Here is a 22,306-nt window from a genome sequence, read left to right on the forward strand (position 1 = left end):
TCAGAGCGGCCTGACTTTTTTTTTGTAAAAAAAAAAATGTCACAATATGCTGCAATTGTACTATCCCTATCATATTAGCTATAATTATCCTCAGTAATTGTGACAGAATATCAGTTTACTGCCAATAAAATAGTGATATAAATCGGGAAAGGTTTGTAAAAGGCAACGGTGGAAAAATACAGTCCAGAAGGCAGAAGTCCTAATTGTGTATTTGCTCCACCTGTGTACTAAATTGGCTGATTACATTTACTAGTTTCCCCAATCTAGCTGAAGAGGGGTGTTGATGAGAAGTAGCTGCTTTAGTGCATAGTTGGACACAGTAAGTTTTACTTCTGGACCTGGTTCTTCTATCTCTGTTGAAAAGCTTTACCTTAAAAAAAACCTACCTTGATATCCAAGTTGTGGCTTGTCGCTCTTGATCTATCCTTCACTTGCTGCTGGTGCAACAAATATATAATATATATATATATATTCTGCTCCTCATTAGTCGAGCACTCAACACCATTGACAGTTTCGGAAAAAAAACACACACATATATATATGTATAAAATCCCCTCTCACCCACTTCTTCTGCTCCTTGTCAACCACCACTGTGTCTGGTTGGTTAGCCAGCACCTGCTTGTCCATCTGGAACTTGGAAGTCCCACAGGACCTTAGCTCTGCTGTTCTCAACTGCCTTTGGTGGTGTTTCCCATCCAGACTTGGGTACATCCAGTCCGTATAAGGCACAGATGTTCCTGTACACTATCCCAGCCACTTGGGAGAGACATATATTAAATATATAAAAGAAAAAAAAAGTCTCCCTCTCCCCCTTTTTCGGGTGGTGTGTGTTACCAGAGGCCTGGGAGTTTGAGGGTCCTGCTCAATATCTTAGCTGCTCCTAGGACTGCACTCTTCTGGACAGAGACCTCAGATGTTGTTCCTGGAATCTGCACGAGTCACTCCCAGTTTGGGGGTCACAGCCCCTCGTGCTCCTATTACCACTGGGACTACTGTGGATTTCACATCCGATCTAGTTCTTCATTCAGCCCTTGGTATTTTTCTAGCTTCTCGTGTTCATTCTTTCTGAAGTTGCTGTCACTCGGGATTGCTACATCGATTACTATTGCTGTCTTCTGTTCTTCTTCGACCACCACAATGTCTGGTTGGTTAGCCAGCACATGCTTTTCAGTCTGGAGCTTGAATATCCACAGGATCTTAGCTCTGTCATTCTCAGTCACCTGTCTCCCATGTGGACTTGGTGTCTTCAAGTCTGTCTTCCATTCAGATGTTCCTGTACACTATCTCAGCCACTTGGTTATGCCTTTCAGTGTAAGCTTTACCAGCAAGCATTTTACACTCTTCCACTATATGCTGGACTGTCTCAGAGGCATCTTTGTACAGCCTGCATCTTGGGTCTTGTCTGGTGTGGTAGACCCCTGCCTCAACTGATCTGGTGCTGAGTACCTGTTCTTGTGTTGCTATGGTCAGAGCCTCTGTGCTGTCCTTCAGTCCAGCCTTTTCTAGCCATTGGTAGGATTTCTCGATATCAGCCACATCTTCTGTCTGTCAATGGTACATCCCAAGGAGGGGCTTAGTCTTCCACGATACCGCCTCTTATTCTTCCCTACTCTCTGTCTTCTGCTGTCTGAGGTACTCACTCAGCAGTTCATCCTGGGGGGCCCTCTTTCTGATTTACTCATGGATGTTCCTTGTTTCATCCTGGATAGTGGCCCTGACACTCGCTAACCCTCAGCCCCCATCTTTTTGCTTATCATACAGTCTCAGGCTGCTTGACTTCAGGTGGAACCCTTCATGCATTGTGAGGAGTTTCCGTGTCCTGATATCTGTGGCCTTTATCTCCTCCTTTAGCCAGATTGTTATTCCAGCTGGGTATCTGATGACTTTTCCAATATATCCTTCCAGTATCGCTTTGTTTGACAGAACACAACATTGAGGGTTAAGATAAAAATCTGATTTTGACACCAGGACCAGTAGACTAGCTGTGGTTTTTAATGCGCCCATGCCAAATACACTGCCTCTGATGAGATAACATATGTTTCTGGTTAAACACCTTTTCATTAAGGGCAGCCTGATAATAGTTTTAGAGAGGTAGGGATTTTTGTTAATTTTCTTTCCACTTTCCAGCTATTTTGAATCAAAGTAGGGAATCAGATCAATAAAGGGCCCTCATGTCTACCCTCCTGGCTATCACGGTTCTGTTTGTGTATTTGTCAGACTCCTGCTCATCCCACAGTTATATCTCCAGGGCCTTTTTCCATCCTCTTTAGATCTTATGAGTGCCGGAAATGTCCATGGCTATCTCTTGTGCGGTTGAACCAAAGTGAATCACTTAGTCTCACACTCTCACTATCAGCTCATCTCATACTTAGCAGTACTTCTTGTCAGTGCAAATATCGGGTGATTTTTCAGCGACTTGCAATCATTCTTGCAGTATTCATCCTGCATAGAGAATGCCACAAATGTATGAATTTCTCAGAAAAGTCGGTGAAAAACTTCTGGGAGCATAGGTTCTGAGAATGAAACGTTCATGTGGGTTTTGTAAAGGCCTTATTTTCCAGGTATTAGTTCAACTGAATAATTTTGAAAGAAAAATGAACAAAATCAGAAAAAAGCTGTTCGCCCCCAGAATCTGTATTGTATTAGAATGGTTGCTCATTGGTTAAAGTAAAGAATAAATTCAATGGCAGTCATATTCAGGATTATATTTTCTGTTTTTATATTTAGTGTTATAATGACTTGTCAATATAATTCAGTCAATTGTGACAGCGGTCCTTTCAACTTGTTCACTACATAGCTATTGCCAGTTATAACAATGCAACCACTTCTGTTTCTCTAACACTTTGTTGCTTCTGCTTTTCAGCATCCTCTATGCTGACATTGTCGGCTTCACCCGGTTGGCCAGTGACTGCTCTCCTAAGGAGCTGGTCATTATGCTAAATGAACTGTTTGGAAAGTTTGACCAAATTGCCAAGGTGAGTTTATTATTCCGACTTTCCCTGAAGTTAATTGTTAATACTTTTAACACTGACCTCAAAGTTTTGCTTACAAATGTACCTCATTCTGCAGTAAATTGTGGCATCTGTAGGCTAATTATTAAAGAAATTAGTTTAATGATGTTCACTGGTTGAAATTTAAAAGACCAACTGTAATAATCCCTGGTAGAGGTAAACAAGAAAACACTCTATTCCTGTCAACAGTCAATTTGCACTATTCATAGGCCAACATGATAATACTGTGCTTGTTCTGGTTAGTTGCCAGGTAGCAGTATAGGTATACGTGTATCCCTTCCTCTGTCAAGGACACCCTCAGGTTGTTCCTTGAAATAAGTTTGCTCTTATTAATTTGCCTGGTTAGATGAAAATATTTGAGATGGTTAAATAAATATTGAACTTGTTGAACAAGGATGTCGCATTTTTGCTCCTGCTCTCGCATCTCGTTCCCTGTAGGAAAATGAGTGCATGAGAATCAAAATCCTCGGAGACTGCTACTACTGTGTGTCAGGGCTGCCAGTCTCACTCCCCAAGCATGCCAAGAACTGTGTGAAGATGGGCCTGGACATGTGTGAAGCCATCAAGTAAGTTCATGGCCGCCGTAGAGGTCAGCACAGATTAGTGCACTTGGCTGTTTTCTACCATAACACTTTAAGGAAATGTGTCAGTGGGGATTGAGACCATTGGGATTAAGACTGCTATTGAAGCAGTGTCAAGCCATCATGAAAGTTGCAGAGACAACATAACCACGATTTATAAAAGGCAAAATACTCTCAAAATCACGTAGAAGAGAGAGCATAGTGAAGGTTTTTGTAGAGGCACTTTAATGAACAGCCATCCATTATCAAACCAGCACGCTTCTAGGCCGAATCTGTTTAAATGTTGCTCAAAAGAAATCAAAGACAGCTGTGTGATGAAATCCATCATGAACAGTTTAGTCTCATCAAGAGAGACCAGTTCTTCCACCTTGAAGCCATTTACAGTTCCATCATGTTTTTTTGTTCATCAAATACATTAACAGGCAGTTAATGTACTACCCATACAGCAAGCTATCAAAGGATTTCTTATTTTCAGCATATTTGTCTTGTTGAGGGCAACACATGTTCATGTTGCTTTTCTTGTAACACCTGTATGTATGTGTGTGTGTTTGTGTGTGTGTGTGTGTGTGTGTGTGTATATATATATATATATCTCACTGTATTATATATATTAAGATAGACAGCTATCTTAATATTCTGCTCCTCATTTGTTGAGCACTCTTACCAACACCATTGATGGTGTCCGCATAAGAAAAAAAAAACGCTGTAATATATATTCATGTTGACACATACAATTATAAAGGCAGTAAACTAGATTTGTTGCACACAAGCTACAAGAAATGATCAGGTGGGAAATAAAACACTTGGTGATATCGCAAAACATATGGGGGTTTGTGCCAGAAAATAACTCAAAATGTTTGTCGTACCAAACTAGGTGTGCAGGAAATCACGCATTCACTTTGAGAATGCAGTGTTACAATCTGTTGATCAGTTCTGGGTGATAGACGGCTGTGTGCTCTGGTGAAAAGATTTAGGAAACTACTTCAGTTTTTTTTACATGTCATTTAGCCAACGCTTTTATCCAAAGCGACTTACAATAAGTTCATTTAACGTAGGAAATCAGGAGAACTACTATGAGATCGCAAATCAGAATCATTTCAGTTGCAGAGTACAGTAAATGTACAGGAGTTTGTTTGTTGTTGTTGTGTTCTGTTGTACAGACCTATTTGCCCCTGAACGGTAAATTCCTCTTTGGACAGTCGATTATATTTCATTCCAGTCAGCCTTCAGTATTCTGTGCATATAAGTCCTGTCATCTCTGCAGAGAAAGGAAACATCAACAGCAGATAGCTTTAACCATGTTGTAACCATCTTTTCCAGGCAGGTGCGGGAGGCGACAGGTGTGGACATCAATATGAGGGTGGGTGTACATTCTGGCAACGTGCTGTGTGGAGTAATTGGCTTACGCAAGTGGCAATTTGATGTGTGGTCACATGATGTCACTCTGGCCAATCACATGGAGTCAGGAGGTCTCCCAGGGTAGGTGTTTGGATTGCTTGCCCATAAAGAGCTCTATTTGAAAATTGCTATATCCATTTTGTGTGTGTGTGTGTGTGTGTGTGTGTGTGTGTGTGTGTGTGTGTGTGTGTGTGTGTGTGTGTGTGTGTGTGTGTGTGTGTGTGTGTGTTTGTGTGGAGTGAGTGAGTGAGTGTGTGTGTGTGTGTGTGTGCATAGTTTTTATAGCAGCAATGATTTTGTCAGAGCTTAAAGATTGAATGCTGTGTCATAAATGACATGTATGCATTCATGCTATTTAATACAAATTGTACTTTGTTAAATTTGTGACAGGTGATAATTTTTTCATTTAAACTGGTTAAAGTTAGTATTGTTAAGGCTTAAAAAAAGAGAGAGAATTACACATAAACAGAAAGGGAAGAAAAATTTCATGCATTTCAGTTGAGCAGAGCAGCTTACCAAAACATGTAGCGGTGCCACTAGTAACTGATTTATTCCATCTTAATGGAATAAATCAAGTGGCTGGGGCATCCGGGTAGTGTGGCAGTCTATTCCATTGACTACCAACACGGGGATCGCTGGTTCGAATCCCTATTTTACCTCCGGCTTGGTCGGGCGTCCCTACAGACACAATTGGCCATGTCTGTGGGTGGAAAGCCGGATGTGGATATGTGTTCTGGTCGCTGCACTAGTGCCTCCTTTGGTCTGTTGGGGCGCCTGTTCAGGGGGGAGGGGGAACTGGGGGGAATAGTGTGACCCTCCCACACGCTACGTCCCCCTGGCGAAACTCCTCACTGTCAGGTGAAAAGAAGCGGCTGGCGACTCTGCATGTATCAGAGGAGACATGTGGTAGTCTGCAACCCTCCCTGGACTGGCACAGAGGGTGGACCAGTGACCGGCACGGCTCGGAAGAATGGGGTAATTGGATGGGTACAACTGGGGAGAAAAAGTGGGGGGAAAAAATCCCCGTGTTACCTCCGGCTTGGTCGGGTGTCCCTACAGGCACAATTGGCCGTGTCTGCGGGTGGAAAGCTGGATTTGGGTATGTGTCCTGGTCGCTGCACTAGCGCCTCCTCGGTCAGTCGGGTGCCTGTTCGGGGGGGAGGGAGAGCTGGTGGGAATAGTGTGATCCTCCCACACACTATGTCCCCCTGGTGAAACTCTGCACTGTCAGATGAAAAAAAATGGCTGGCGACTCCGCATGGATCAGAGGAGGCATGTCTGCAGCACTCCTCGGATCAGCGGAGGGGTTGGAGCAGTGACGGCGATGACTCGGAAGAGTGGGGAAAGTAATTGGCCGGATACAATTGGACAGAAAAAGGGGGGGAAATCCAAAAAAAAGAAAGAAAAATCAAGTGGCTGAGTGAATTATCTTGACTGATAGTTTTATCATTTGTCACATGAGGGATTTAGTTCATTTCTTTTGTCATTCTTTCTCTTTCTGTCGGCCAGGCGTGTCCACATCACTGAGGCTACCCTTAAGCATCTAAACAAGGCTTATGAGGTAGAGGAAGGCAATGGCCATCAAAGGGACGCTTACCTGAAGGAGCTCAATATCAAAACATACCTGGTAATCGATCCACGGGTAAGCCACCTGCCAGCTCTATCTCTTTGTGACATATATACCAAACTAAACATCACTAGTACTTGAAAATTTAGGAGATTTATTCTTATTCATTCCATATTTAGACATTTAACCTGTAATAAAACAAATGGACAGACGACTACTATCAAACAAAAGATCACTTGTATAAGAGCAGATTAGGTTGATATTAGAGGTATTATATTTTAGATAACAGGGTTTGCCTAGTCTTTTCATTAAGTTAGGAGTATAAAATTATAGTTATGTGATGACAAATCATATGATTCAGCAGTAAAACTTCCCATCTGGACAGTGAATGAAAACATGTATTATGATCACAGAAAATGTCTTATTCAGTCTGAGAGGAGAAAGAGGTGCTGGATAACCAATCAGAGAATTAGATTAGATTTTTTTTAAGAAAAACTTCAATAACTTAAGATGTATAGACCTCTTAGAATTACACAGAATTGCTAAAAACCTGGAAAATATAGGATCTCTGAAGTTCAGAGTCATCTTAAGGCATTTGAGTAGTCAGAATAGAGTCGTCTTTGCTAAACGCTGGCCTGGTGCCGTTCTGTGTCTTATTCCTTTTTGCAGCAGCTTTTGTATATCACACATGACCATCAGAAACAAAGAAATATGTTTACATCCCACATTATTGGTTGTTCATAATACTGACTGTATGGGAATTTTAGCTGTTACTATGGCACTTGCTGGCCACACTGCCATGGATAAGACTTCCAGCTAACTGTAAAAATGTCTTTGTGTTTGTTTTCAGTCAAAAGACCAATCGCTGAACAGCCGCAGTATGCCTAAACCACGGGTGAACGATGGTCTGAAGATGCGGGCATCTGTTCGTATGACCCGTTACCTGGAGTCGTGGGGGGCCGTCAAACCCTTTGCCCACCTGCAGAATCGAGAGGGCTTCACCACAGACACCATGGTCAATGGCAAGTCTCGCTGCAAGGTGAGCACTTCATACACTCTGAAACTATCAGTGCAAGTGTAGACACGTTGGGGGGCAGAAACCATTTTTGCTGTTTGCAGGGATATTTCATATTGATGAGCAACTGTTGCCAAAATAGTTTTGCATTTTTCCAACCCATTGTAAGTTAGAATGAATGGTATGATAAATACTTGATTGAAAGATTTTTTTCCTGCAGTGCTGATGTCGGATAGCAGCAGTATTGGTTAATGGAGATGGGCTTCTATAATTGCCACTACAGTTTGGTTTATGAGATATTGTTCACTAATTAAACATTTTCTTGAGAAGAAGCAATTTTCATATCTTTATCACTGCGATACCACTAGGGGGCGACCAGGTAGCATAGTTGTCTATTCCTTTGCCTACCAACACGGGGCTCGCTGGTTCAAATTCCCGTGTTACCTCCGGCTTGGTTGGGCATCCCTACAGACACAATTGGCCGTGACTGCGGGTGGGAAGCCAGATGTGGTTATGTGTCCTAGTTGCTGCACTAGCACCTCTTCTGGTCGGTCGGGGCGCCAGTTTGGGGGGTAGGGGGAACTGGGGGGGATAGCGTGATCCTCCCACGTGCTACGTCCCCCTGGCAAAACTCCTCACCGTCAGGTGAAAAGAAGCGGCTGGCAACTCCACATGTATCGAAGGAAGCATGTGGTAGTCTGCAGCCCTCCCTGGATCGGCAGAGGGGGTGGAGCAGCAACCCGGACGACTCAGAAAATAGGGTAATTGGCCAAGTACGATTGGGGAGAAAAGGGGAGAAAAAATACAAGACCACTAGCTATGATGTACCCAATGAAATTAGATTAGAAAGATTCACAAGAGGGCAGGTAAAGCTGTATTCTGCAAATTTGAAAACGCGAATACGTTTGTCTTGTTCCAACTCCTTGAAATCTCACGTCATCTCATGGGTATTTGTTTCTTGTCTTTTGCAGGACATTCCTTTGCGATCGGTGCCTTGTTCTAAGATCACTGAAAGGTAAGGACGGGTCCACGCTCGAAAGAAAACAGTCAACTCATGCATTCAAGTCCATTGGTGTCATGGTTTTTTTCAGGCTTTTATTTATCAGGCTAAGTTGACAAAGCTCTCTGCAACAACCTGCTTCACATTCAGTATTCAATCACAATTGGAAAATGAGTACATCGACCCTGTGAACAATGTCGCTGGAGCAATTATCCTAAATGCCTTGCTCAACAACACTTTAGCGGTAGCTATTGAAGGAAAGGGGTTGTGCCTTTTCATTTACTGTTTTTACCCACATATTCCTTGCTGCTTAAGGTATTCAACAATCTGCAGCATCAGGGTGGTGTGGTGGTCTATTCCGTTGGCTACCAACACAGGGATCAGCGGTTTGAATCCCCGTGTTACCTCCGGCTTGGTCGGGCGTCCCTACAGATACAATTGGCCGTGTCTGCGGGTGGGAAGCCAGATGTGGGTATGTGTCCTGGTCACTGCACTAGCGCCTCCTCTGGTCGGTCAGGGCGCCTGTTCGTCAAGGAGCGGGAACTGGGGGGAATAGCAGGATCCTCCCATGTGCCACATCCCCCTGGAGAAACTCCTCACTGTCAAGTGAAAAGAAGCGGCTGGTGACTCCAGATGTATCGGAGGAGGCATGTGGTAGTCTGCAGCCCTCCCCGGCTCGGCAGAGGGGGTGGAGCAGAGACCAGGACAGCTCGGAATTGGGGAGTAAAAGGGGAAAAATCCAAAAAAAAAAAAATCCACAAATACTCACATTCACAACCCTAATAACTGCTTCAGCTGCAACCCATGTGCCACGTTTTTGCCAAGGATGGTGACCGCCGGTGTACATAGTCATACACCGCATACATTATGTGAGAGGACTCATGTGATGTCACAGATTTTTTTGTTTTTAACGTTGCTAAATGTCACATTTACACTTTACGTTTCAGTCATTTGTGGACGCTCTTGCTCAATGAAACGTGAGATGAGTGAACAGTTAACTGGTTCTGGTGTTTGTGTCAACGGTACTTTGACATGCTCGTGTGCAATAAAAGCAGCTCTTGTTCAAGACCCTCCAATTTGTAACTGGCATCTGTTCACAGGTTGTGTAAATATTACATTACTCATATGCCAACCCGCATGTTATGCAACATTGTGTAAATATTGTAAAAATGTACATTAGTTTTTTTGTTAGGCCATCCGTGTTAGCGTGGAAGTGTTCTTTTCTCCCGTGTTTCTCATTAAAGCTGCGCTGCTTTAATGAGAACCAGTAGACAGTACAAGGAAATTAGGAAATTACCTTCGAAAAAACAGAAGTCGCGGGTATTTTACAGACTTCTCAGCTCGACATTAAAGAGAATTGAGGCCTGCAGTGTCTATGAGGAAAAACCCCCGCTTAAGATTGAATTCTCTAATGTTAAACCTGTGATCGCATGCCCACGGGTCTGCCCCACCTCGCTGATGAAGATGCTTGGCAGGAAACGGATGCATTATGACTCGTTAGCAAGGGAGCGTTTAGGAGTGCTGTGCTCACATGGCTGAGGATTCCTGCTTTCCAGTGGGATCACTGAGCTTTCCATCAGCCTAAATAAACACATAGTAAACATTTCCCTCACTTCCCTGCCCTGCATAACCATAGACAGCTGGGGAAAGTGCAACATCCTCATCCTCCCTCATTGTAAAAAGTCTCCCTCACTATAGACACAGCCGTTTGTGTCTGCAAATGTGGATCTGACGTAGATTTTTATTTATTTTTTTTTGTGAGTTCTGTTTTTGGTTGTGATGTTTAATGTGGTTCGAGGCCTCTTTTGGTTCCCCCGCTCCTTTGTTGTGATGATTGTTTTTTTATGTGTGCGTGTGTGTGTGTGTGTGTGTGTGTGTGTGTCTTACGGTTGGTCCCTGACAGCCTTGATGAGTCTCTAGAGGAGCCCTTCTCCTTTCCTGCTCCTCCGTTCAACAGCTCTAAGTGAGTGGGACCTCCCTGGCTCGCAAGGTCCTCTGTTCCTCAGTGCAGTCGTTCTCAACCGTTTTGACTTGCGACAACGAAAAAAAAAAAAACCCCAAAGTGATGATGAAATTTGACATCAAACCATTTTAATTTCCCCCTTTTTTTTAATCGTTATATTTTGGGAAGAGCTCCCAGGCCTGACAAACTTATTATTTCACAAGGGATTGCCACGTATTGCCAAAAGTAAAGACATAACACATAATCATAATAGTGTGTATTTTTGCACATTAAATGTACTATTTCGCACACACACACACACACACACACACACACACACACACACACACACACACACACACACACACACACACACACACCCATTAAATTAGCCACGGCCCCCATCTGTCAGGTTAAGAACCACTGCCTCAGTGGAGAGCCTTGCTGTTTGAACACTAACCCTGGTACGGCTGTTCTCCTGTCACTGTTTTATTCCTGTCTAAAACAACCTCTTCTGTATAACAGGGGAGCACCAGTGCTCAAATGACCTCTGTAAGGCTGCATTCACTGTTAGTGATTTAAGTCTGGCTTGCGACGTTAGTGGAATGACTCGCCTTTCTAAATATCCATCACTGATTGAAGATTGTGAGTGTTTATGTAAGTGTGGTGCATGGTTTAACATGTGCGTGTGTGCTTCCTTCCTGAAAGTGTGTGTGTGTGTGTGTGTGTGTGTGTGTGTGTGTGTGTGTGTGTGTGTGTGTGTGTGTGTGTGTGTGTGTGTGTGTGTGTGTGTGTGTGTGTGTGTGTGTGTGTTACCAAGCAGGGACATGGCAGAAGCACTCCTGCCGAATCCCCCAGAGTTCAGCTAACACACAGCATCCTGCATCCGGCACACACACCCTAGTCCTCTCACGGGCATACGCTGTCTCTCTCTGTCTCTCCCTCTCCTTCCCCACTAATGCTCCAAATGACCTTAACCAGTTACCTCCACGTAGAGCGTAACTGGTCCTGAACAACCTGCATGACCCTGTCTAGTTTTCCAGCATCCGTCCTGGTCAGTCTTTGTGTGTCTGATTGTCTGTTGACCCACTTCAACCTAATTGTCTCTGTGCTTTCCGGTGCAGGAACAAGTCCCAGAAGAGCAAGTTTGATGAGGAGCTGCACAATGAGATGACCACCACCATTGATGAGCTCAGCAGCAAGTACGTTATGCAGCTGCCCCAGTTTTATGTACAGTAATAAGTCAAACAGACACGCTCCCTGTATGCCTCCTTTATCAGTCTTTCCTTCTTCCTTTCTTTCTTTTTATTTATCCACTTAATCTCTTCATCTCTCCTCTTTTGCCTTCAGGCAGTGGTCTAAGTCTGAGGAGACAAGGAACTTATCTCTGTGGTTTCCAAAGAAAGATTTGGAGAAACAGGTTCGTATATGCCAAATCTGCAAGTCTAGAGTTCTTCATGTGGCTCTTTGTGAAGAAAGCTTGAGAAAATGTCTTACATTCATTGGTGTTAACTCTGCTTCAGGCCCAAGTTGTTAAGCATTAAATTTAAAGTCCAACAGTTTGGAGTTTGGTTTAAGGTGCTTTAGTACACACAATAATGTGCTTGAATTATCCAGATTAAAACATGTTTGATTGCAACTAGAGAGAGAAAACAAGAATAAATGTTCCACCTGTCAATAATCATTTAAACATCCACATGTTCCTTAAATGATCAGATATATCTCAATTCAAGCTGGTCTCTTTTTACCCTTTACCAAGTATCGAGCCTTGGACTTGCCCATGTTTAAACACTATGTCGGCTGTGCCGCCCTCATCTTCCTCTGTATCTTCATGGTTCAGATGTTTGTCACAAACAAGTGAGTACAACCAAACATTTCTTTCATTTTTTTTCTCTCCTTCTGAGATCAAGATGATGTTTTGGAAGGCTTCCCCAATTTTTTACATCTTGTTGCAATATTATTTAGATCTGTAAGTTTGTAAATCTTTAAATCTGTATATTTATGTTAACATATTTCTATCACTAGAATCCATAGATTCTCTATAGAAATTTTTTGTTTTGCTTTCTTATGTTTTATACGACGACTTATGTACCTGTGCTCTATCTTCTACAGTGTACATGTGGCATCCTATCAAATCAAACTGACCTAGTGCAATCACATAGGCTCTAAGGGCCCACATGGCTTCTGTATAGAAGAGAAATATTGGGGGCGTCAGGGTGGCGTAGCGGTCTATTCCGTTGCCTACCAACATGGGGATCGCCAGTTCAAATCCCCGTGTTACCTCCGGCTTGGTTGGGTGTCCCTACACACAATTGGCAGTGTCTGTGGGTGGGAAGCCGGATGTGGGTATGTGTCCTGGTCACTGCACTAGCACCTCCTCTGGTTGGTTGGGGCGCCTATTCAAGGGGGAACAGCATGATCCTCCCACACGCTACGTCCCCCTGGCGAAACTCCACACTGTCAGGTGAAAAGAAGCGGCTGGTGACTCACCGGAGGAAGTATGTGGTAGTCTGCGGCCCTCCCCAGATGGGCAGAGGGGGTAGAGCAGCGACCGGGACGGCTCAGAAGAGTGGGGCATTTGGCCAAGTACAACTTGGTGAAAAAGGGGGAAAGAAACTCCACAAAAAGAAGAGAAATATTGTTTCCTATGTACTTATTAATTCATTCTTTTTGTGCCTACCTATACCTTACATGTACTAATGATCTAGTAATCCAAGAATACAGTTTAAATTCCTCTCCCTTGAGCATCATTGTCAAGCAATGCAACTTCACTGTGCATATAAGAAAGCAAAACCATGGCTGTCAATTTGTATCGCCCTCTTCTTCATCATTGTCCTGTAAGCCTGAGTTATTGGGGATTTTATTTGCAACAAGTCGTTTCAACATTCACAAATTCAGAAATACAATTCCACAACATCAATATGAAGATGCCTCAGAAATAGCCAAAAACACACTGGCCATGCCAGTGTTGTTGTCGTACATAAATAATTATTACATTTGTGGAAAAAAAATGTAAGGATGCTAATTTGTGATGTGTCCATCAGTCCTGAGATGCTGGGGATATCATTTGGAGTGCTGGCCTGTGTTCTCCTGCTGACTTTGGCTGTCTGTTTCACTGGTCACCTGCAGGTCAGTAGAAGTTCAGCATTTGCACCAAAAATTAGACATTCAGCCGAGGCTGCTATCTAAAATGGGATACAATGACGACAGGGGTAGGAAAATTTCCTGCACACTACCATTATGACTGGCTGCCTGTAATGGTGTGTGTGTGCGTGTGTGTGTGTGTGTGTGTGTGTGTTTGTGTTTGCGCACACGCACTTGTGTTTAGGTGTGGGTGGGTGGGTGTAGGACAGGAAAACACTCATATCCAGCAGAGCATCTCACAGCTAGAATAAGCTTAAATTCTCAGATCATGAAAATTACAAACAGCCTCTTGTTAAAGGGTTCAGGTCAGACAGTGTATACAGACAAAAATGACGTTGTTTAAAGGCTATTAATAAACATAGGGTGAAAGGAGTGTTTCTTTAGTGTGTGTGTGTATCTGTGCATGTGGCAGAATTAGGCAGTGTAGGAGTGGGAAAAATGCTTTCCTCCAAGTTATGGATGCTATTCTTTCCATTTACTGGGCCCTATAGCCTTCAATAGGTGACTCACTGTACACACTACCTCCCCTCCATTCAGTCCGTGCAGACATGCAGTGTGATCTTCACTCAGGCGGATTCCTTCTCTGAAAATAGCCGGTGCTAACGGAGTCAGTCACACGTCTGGATGACTGTAGCGTCACCCTCCTCATACCTGTTTGATCCGCTTTTTTTTTCTTCCTCTCTTCTCTATTGTTACCTCATCCTCTCCAGCGCTTGTTTCCAGAGAAGCTGTCCAGCTGTCAGTGGCTCCCCGCGGTGTCGGAGGCGGTGGTGAAGCGTCCGTGTGTGCGCCTCCCCCTGGCCGCCGTCACCACTGCGGTCATCGTCATACTGGCAGTGTTTAACCTGGTAAGAGTACGTGGTCGTGTTGAGTGATGAGAGAATGCCCGCTCTTGCTCTGCTATTTATAATTGCACTGCACATCATAGCTGACATGCCAGACTTCAAAGGCCCCACGCCCTGTGGTCTCCTGTCATTCAAATGCTTTGGTCTTCTTCCAGTGCTTCATAGAGCCCTGTTTGACAGAATGTTCCGGCGATAGTCCTCGCCTGCTTAACACAAATGTCTCCGGCGAGCTGAAATCAGATGAAGGCCTCTTCTACCTGCCTGTAAGTGTACGCTGGAGTCAACACAAACGGTTATTTTGAATGTTCACAAATCCATTCATTAATTACAAATATTAGTCCTGTTGTAATAGAAGCAAATAATATTTGCAAGTTATTTGGGCTGTTCTTCAAATGCAAACTGACACCCAGATGAAAGACTATATGGGTTGCGATGAAAGGATGATTTATGATCAAGCTCAAGTGTCCTGGTACCTTTTGAAATTCTGCACCCGGTATGTTTTTATTTGCATGGGGTATCAACTCAGTGAGGTCTGCCACATCCTAATAACACAAGAAATGGAAAGGCGCAGCAAAACCCACTTAAAAGAGGTCACTGTTTGAAGCACTGTTTGAAATATGCTTTATATTCACTATAAGCATATTCCAGGTCCTCCATTGTGCAGGGGCCCACTGATGATTCATAATGTCGCATTAATGTTAAGGTTACTCACGCTTAATATTCAAACTCAAAAACTTCCATTTGCCTCTGATGCATTCCCCAGCTTAGCCACATAGAGTGTACATCCAGCTGTCCATGAAAAGGTGCCTTGAGATGCTATTTGACCCCAGGTTAATTCATATTCCTTCTTTTTCTCTTTCCTCCTAGTACTCTGTGTACAGCTGTATCCTCTCTCTCATTGCCTGTGGAGTCTTCCTGAGGGTGAGCTTCGAGCTCAAGGTGCTCTTCCTCACCGTGGCTTCCACGGCTTACTACATCATCATCCTCAGCTCTAAGAGGAGGCTCTTCATCACCTACGGGAATGTCCTCTATGCTGGGATCGCTGACTGGAACAGCAGCAGGTGGGACTAAATACTGGTAGAAAATCCTGTCTGGGGACTTTTAGGCATGGTAGCCCCCTCAGTTTGAACCACTTTGTCTGTCACTGTATTTTGCAAAGATAGGTAAAGTCAGATGAATTGCTGGTTTGCGGAGTATCTGTGCTGTACAGGCAATGAAATACAAATGCTTTGACGTAGCATTGGACAATGATAATGCTGGAAATAATATGTTAGATTTTAAAGCACCTTTCATAAAACCCAAGGACATTGTACATAGCTAGAGGAACAAAATAGAAGACACTGTAACGCTATACAGTATATTAAGAACAGACAGAGAACAGGACAGAGGGAGACCAGAATGTAGGAAGAATATAATAGTTCAATATTTTTGTTTATCGCCTTTCAATGGTATTATATTGGGATGAAATTGGGATATTGTCATATCATACACAACTATTGAAACTGATGAGAATTAACCTTAATGAGAACTGAGGACCATACATTTCTCTTGAAATTGGGTCTGAAATATTTTAGGGAGTATTATTTGAAAATTAGTTGTGGTTTGACATTACACTTTACCTTACCAAACGGTTCAATGTGATGAACTTCAGTCTTAATTATGGTAAAATTGCATATGTAAGCAGATGTCGCGGTATATGTCAATATCCTGTAAAATTCACTGTCATTGTCATGGTAATAAGTTTCCTCATCACCCAGCACTATTTTCCCTTAATGCGAGTGAGATATATATTTGTCTGAGATATGAATAGTTGAAAAATATAGACATTTTACCATGTATTGGGTAGTATTGACCAATACGTATTCTTTTAGATTTCTTGTTTCCTTTACCTTGATCTCATTTCAATAATGAAATGCCATTGAGATGAATTGTGAGCCCAAAACATCATCTCTTATTCTTTCATCAGTTTTTTGGAAGGAGGCTATGCCAGGTAAATGCAGCACAACTCATAAACCACAGCTCACATAGCTGGCATGGAGCTGAAACTCCCATCTAGAGTGACTTATAGTTAGTGTAACAGTAGAATAATTGTAGTTTCTTGGTCACCAACACAACAGGCAGCTATCAGTAAAGAGGCTGAGTGTCATAGGCACAGTGTTTATTCTTGTCCCCCTTGTATGAGCATGTGCAAGAATGGCAGACACGTGTCCAATCAATTAAAAGGTAGAAAGTGAAAGTGTTCCCCTTTTGTGCTACAGCATTGAAGATGGGTCCATCCTTAGGGGGCTTGGCCTGGTGAAACACCCCCAAGTGATGAGCTGCATATATATCACCCTGTTCCTGGTTACCATGCTCATCATCTCACAACAGGTAAGAATAACACTCCTCTGACCTTCTCACTTGGCATAGCCATTGAGGAGCACGTCTAAGAAAAAGAAAAACGACAAAAACAGGGACACATTCTAGCAAGCAGACCACATTTCTTGGTGTTTTGTCAGGGTTTAATAGTGTCATCAGACTCCGAAACTATGAGAATTAGTATCTCAATGGAGGTAAATAGAAACAAGCATGACAGGCACTGGGTGGTAGTGAAGAGTTGCCAGATGGCTGGAAAACCACTGCAGAAATAGTGAGGGAGACAGCTAGGAAGGTACTTGGTGTGTCATCAGGACAGAGGAAGGAAGACAAGGAGACTTGGTGGTGGAATGAGGAAGTACAGCAAATTATACAGAGGAAAAGGTTGGCAAAGAAGAAGTGGGATAGTCAGAGAGATGAAGAAAGTAGACAGGAGTACAAGGAGATGCAGCGTAAAGCAAAGAGAGAGGTGGCAAAGGAAAAGGCGTATGGTGAGTTGTATGACAGATTAGACACTAAGGAAGGAGAAAAGGACTTGTACCGATTGGCTAGACAGAGGGACCAAGCTGCAAAGGATGTGCAGCAAGTTAGGGCGATCAAGGATAGAGATGGAAATGTGCTGACAAGCGAGGAGAGTGTGCTAAGAAGGTGGAAGGAATACTTTGAGGGGCTGATGAATGAAGAAAATGAGAGAGAGAGAAGGTTGGATGATGTAGGGATAGTGAATCAGGAAGTTCAGCGGATTAGCAAGGAGGAAGTGAGGGCAGCTATGAAGAGGATGAAGAATGGAAAGGCAGTTGGTCCTGATGACATACCTGTGGAGGCATGGAGATGTTTAGGAGAGATGGCAGTTGAGTTTCTAACTAGATTGTTTAACACAATCCTGGAAAGTGAGAGGATGCCTGAGGAGTGGAGAAGAAGCATACTGGTACCGATTTTCAAGAACAAGGGCGATGTGCAGAACTGTAACAACTACAGAGGTATAAAGTTGATCAGCCACAGCATGAAGATTTGGGAAAGAGTAATAGAAGCTAGGTTAAGAGGAGAGGTGACGATCAGCGAGCAGCAGTATGGGTTCATGCCACGAAAGAGCACCACAGATGCGATGTTTGCTTTGAGAATGTTGATTGAGAAGTATAGAGAAGGCCAGAAAGAGTTGCATTGTGTCTTTGTAGATTTAGAGAAAGCTTATGACAGAGTACCGAGAGAGGAGGTGTGGTATTGTATGAGGAAGTCAGGAGTTGCAGAGAAGTATGTAGGAGTGGTGCAGGATACGTATGAGGGAAGTGTGACAATGGTGAGGTGTGCGGTTGGAATGACGGATGGGTTCAAGGTGGAGGTGGGATTACATCAAGGATCGGCTCTTAGCCCTTTCTTGTTTGCAATGGTGATGGACAGGTTGACGGACAAGATCAGGCAGGAGTCTCCATGGACGATGATGTTCGCGGATGACATTGTGATCTGTAGCGAGAGTAGGGTGCAGGTTGAGGAGAGCCTGGAGAGGTGGAGGTATGCACTGGAGAGAAGAGGAATGAAAGTCAGTAAGAGCAAGACGGAATACCTATGCGTGAATGAGAGAGAGGACAGTGGAATGGTCAGGATGCAAGGAGTGGAGGTGACAAAGACATCTGAGTTTAAATACTTGGGGTCAACTGTCCAAAGTAACGGGGAGTGCAGTAGAGAGGTGAAAAAGAGAGTGCAGGCAGGTTGGAGTGGATGGAGAAGTGTGTCAGGAGTGATTTGCGACAGAAGGGTACCAGCAAGAGTTAAAGGGAAAGTTTACAAGATGGTTGTGAGACCAGCTATGTTATATGGTTTGGAGACAGTGGCACTGACGAAAAGACAGGAGGCGGAGCTGGAGGTGGCAGAGTTGAAGATGCTAAGATTTTCACTGGGAGTAACGAAGAAGGACAGGATTAGGAACGATTATATTAGAGGGACCGCTCAGGTTGGACGGTTTGGAGACAAAGCAAGAGAGGCAAGATTGAGATGGCTTGGACATGTGTGGAGGAGAGATGCTGAGTATATTGGGAGAAGGATGCTGAATATGGAGCTGCCAGGGGAGAGGAGAAGAGGAAGGCCAAAGAGGAGGTTTATGGATGTGGTGAGGGAAGACATGCAGGTGGCTGGTGTGACAGAGGAAGACGCAGAAGACAGGAAGAAATGGAAACGGATGATCCGCTGTGGCGACCCCTAACGGGAGCAGCCGAAAGTAGTAGTAGAGAGATGACCAGTGTGTTATTTGCATCTTTGATAGCATGTTTAATCATCTCTTTTGCGCTGCATTCTTCCTCCATTTATCATCTATTGCAGGGTTGCTTTTTACTGCAACATGGAAGACCAATGGGTCCTCAGTTTGTCAATTGGCCATGAGATAGGAAGCCACCTTTGTAGAAATACCACAAATGTAACAAAATGGCATCATATAGGCCAAATTGATTATTATCACCCCAGTGTTATTGTTGCTTTCCTTCTTTGTTCGTATACCCATCCATCATTCCTTTTCTTCTTCTCCTTTGTCCTTTTTCGCATTCTCACATTCTCACCATGCGTCTCTTCCCTCAGAACGAGTCCTGCTTCCGCCAGGACTTCCTGCTGAAGAACAAGAACCACACAGAGCAGGATGAGATCGAGACCAGAGAAAACTTGAACCGCCTGCTACTTGAGAACGTGCTGCCGGCCCATGTAGCGGCCCTATTTGTGGGGGAGAATAAAAAGAACGAGGTGGGGCTCCAGTCAACCTCCTTTTTAATGAGAAATAAAAACGAGGTAACCCAAGTTAGAGGATTAAATGTCGGGCTAACACATCCCCCTTTAACTCAGACTCAAACTCTTCCTCCGTCCAACTTTTCTGTGCTATGTATGAGGGATCCCATTTCCAATGGCTGTCATTGGCAAGTTTACTGACTTGAAATTACTTGCTTGAAGTGAAATTGGCCTTGAAGCGCAGTGCTTGGGTGGCAAATGGGTGGCAAAATCACAGAAACAAGTTCCTCCTGTGGGGAAATCTATCGGCTGAAACTTGGGAAAAGGAAATCTCTTGGCCTTGTATGAAACATCCAGATAAAGTGCTAGTAATAAACTGTGGCACAAATACATGAAGTCAAGACCATATAAGATGCAAACTGGTCAACGTAGTTATGAATTCATAATAAAAAAAGAAAGGAACAAGGCTACAGCCACAATAGGGAGTCGCTCTGTGGTCTCTTTAATGCTGCTACAGGTGCAGAGAAGTGCTGAAGAACACCTAGAGACTGAAATGAACAGAAAAACAAGGGCACATAGGGTCATAGATGCGAAGTTGTGTGACTGTGTTGTGAACTGAACAATGCGGGATCATTGTCTTAAGTTTGTAATTGGAAGTAGTCCTAATATGGACTTCACATTTTCAAACAAAATAGCCAACTTTACATTCATTTTCCATCAAATCCCGATTGGATGCTTAACATTGTGAAATAGATGCTTTTGTGCTGGTTCAACAGAGCTAAAGTTAGCTCATTTTAATGGTGTTTTTAGCTAACTGAAAACCCAGAAAAGCAAGCTGACACATGAGAAACAGTTAAACTTTTGTCGAAATATTGACTTGAGTATGTTAAAGGTGACAGCGTATCTTAACTGCATCTTTGTGCATTGGTGTTTCTGTGAAATCCTACCTCAAATGAGAGCTGATGGACAATACCAAGTGATAAAATATGAGGGAAACACTCAGACAGAATGTTGGAGGGTGCAGAATTATTATTTTTTTTGGTCAATTTTCTTACCAATGAGGATTACAATGTTAATTAAAAAAAGCGAACATTTTTAAATCTTGCAACAACAGATTTCCCGAAACTACTCAGATGGTACAGCTAAACGTGAGACTAAATGCAGATTGTGAGTGAATGCTTTAGAAGTCAGGTTCATCATTGCCTACCAACATGGGGATTGCCGGTCCAAATCCCTGTGTTACCTCTGGCTTGGTCGGGTGTCCCTACACACACAATTGGCCATGTCTGCGGGTGGGAAGCTGGATGTGGATGTGTCCTGGTCACTGCAGTAGCATCTCCTCTGGTCGGTCGGGGCGCCTGTTCAGGGGGGAGGGGGAACTGGGGGGGGGGGTAGCGTGATCCTCCTATGCGCTACGTCCCCCTGGTGAAACTCCTTACTGTCAGGTGAAAAGAAGCGGCTGGCGACTCCACATGTATCGGAGGAGGCATGTGGTAGTCTGCAGCCCTCCCTGGATTGGCAGAGGGGGTGGAGCAGCGTGGGGTAATTGGACAGGTACAATTTGGAAGAAAAAGGGGGGGGAAATCCCCCCCCAAAAAAAGTGCCACTCCGCTCTGACGCCTTTGTTTCAGTGCTTCTTTCAGCATAGTGAACTTGTTCATCGTCCACCTGAGTCATGAATAGCTTGTCTCCACCTCCAACTAATAACCCTGAAATCCTCCCTGCTGTCGACACTTACTTCACCTCTCTGTGTTTTGCCCTTTGTCACATAGGATCTGTACTACAAGTCCTACAACTGTGTCTGTGTGATGTTCGCCTCGGTACCTGATTTTAAAGAGTTTTACACCGAATGTGACATCAACAAGGAGGGTCTGGAATGCCTCAGGCTGCTCAACGAGATCATTGCTGACTTTGATGAGGTCAGTAGAAAAAGTTGAAGGAAAAGAAAAACATTTTGCACCATTCCTCCCCGCTCTTTGTTTTTTCCTTAATAAGTCTCTGTTGTACCATTCCTGATCAGATTACATTTCTATGCCTCGCAAGTCTCTATTAACCATGACAGAAACATGTGCTGTGTTTGCCCAAATGCCAAGAATGTAAATAGTACTAAGTGTAAGTAAGTTTAAGTGTATGTGTGATTATGTTTTTGTTTTATTTGTTTTGCCCAACAGCTTCTATCCAAGCCGAAGTTCAGTGGCGTGGAGAAGATCAAGACGATCGGCAGCACTTACATGGCTGCTGCTGGGCTCAGTGGGACCCCTGGTCAGGAGAATAACCAGGTAGAGCACGGGACTTACAATCCAATTGTTTGTTCTTGTTTTATCCAGACGGGTTGGGTTTACCTGCAGTTTCTCTGATGTTGTTTAATGTTTAACCTCTGCCCTTTGGTAGGTGGGTTTATCTAAAAGGATTTATGATATTTTGAACATACAAGTTTTCAGCACAAAACATTCCAGCAAGGGCATTTAAAGGTGGCTTTCAAACTTTGAACCCTAGCAATATGAGTGCCATGCTTCAGCCACTGAGCTGGACAGGACCACAATGTAGTAAATCTCAGCAATCCAGCAAATACAGTGATGGAAACCTTACGAGAAGTGATTTTATTTCACTGCAGTGCACTCCAGTAGTGCAACCAATATTCTCAGAAAAGTTGAATCGGTTCATCCGGACACCAAATTTAGTGGGAAAACGTTCCATTGCTCCTCAGCCGACTGCAGGTATCCCCAACCTTATAAACAGTAC

At 43.6% G+C, this 22,306-nt stretch overlaps 1 protein-coding gene across 1 annotated transcript in view; it reads left to right on the forward strand.

Annotated features, from left to right (window-relative positions):
- The window catches only part of adcy7 (adenylate cyclase 7), a 127,195-nt gene that overhangs the window by 98,928 nt on the left and 5,961 nt on the right, over window positions 1-22,306 (forward strand). The window contains exons 8-25 of the mRNA XM_056278328.1: window positions 2,864-2,975; window positions 3,450-3,577; window positions 4,913-5,071; window positions 6,500-6,632; window positions 7,408-7,596; window positions 8,544-8,587; window positions 10,476-10,535; window positions 11,639-11,716; window positions 11,865-11,934; window positions 12,274-12,371; window positions 13,559-13,643; window positions 14,369-14,506; window positions 14,659-14,766; window positions 15,371-15,564; window positions 16,762-16,873; window positions 19,424-19,582; window positions 21,337-21,483; window positions 21,736-21,843. Coding sequence (XP_056134303.1) covers window positions 2,864-2,975; window positions 3,450-3,577; window positions 4,913-5,071; window positions 6,500-6,632; window positions 7,408-7,596; window positions 8,544-8,587; window positions 10,476-10,535; window positions 11,639-11,716; window positions 11,865-11,934; window positions 12,274-12,371; window positions 13,559-13,643; window positions 14,369-14,506; window positions 14,659-14,766; window positions 15,371-15,564; window positions 16,762-16,873; window positions 19,424-19,582; window positions 21,337-21,483; window positions 21,736-21,843 — 2,122 coding nt within the window. The remainder of the gene's footprint in view (window positions 1-2,863; window positions 2,976-3,449; window positions 3,578-4,912; window positions 5,072-6,499; window positions 6,633-7,407; window positions 7,597-8,543; window positions 8,588-10,475; window positions 10,536-11,638; window positions 11,717-11,864; window positions 11,935-12,273; window positions 12,372-13,558; window positions 13,644-14,368; window positions 14,507-14,658; window positions 14,767-15,370; window positions 15,565-16,761; window positions 16,874-19,423; window positions 19,583-21,336; window positions 21,484-21,735; window positions 21,844-22,306) is intronic.

Source organism: Lampris incognitus, chromosome 4 (assembly GCF_029633865.1).
Source record: "Lampris incognitus isolate fLamInc1 chromosome 4, fLamInc1.hap2, whole genome shotgun sequence".
Classification (NCBI taxonomy): domain Eukaryota; kingdom Metazoa; phylum Chordata; class Actinopteri; order Lampriformes; family Lampridae; genus Lampris; species Lampris incognitus.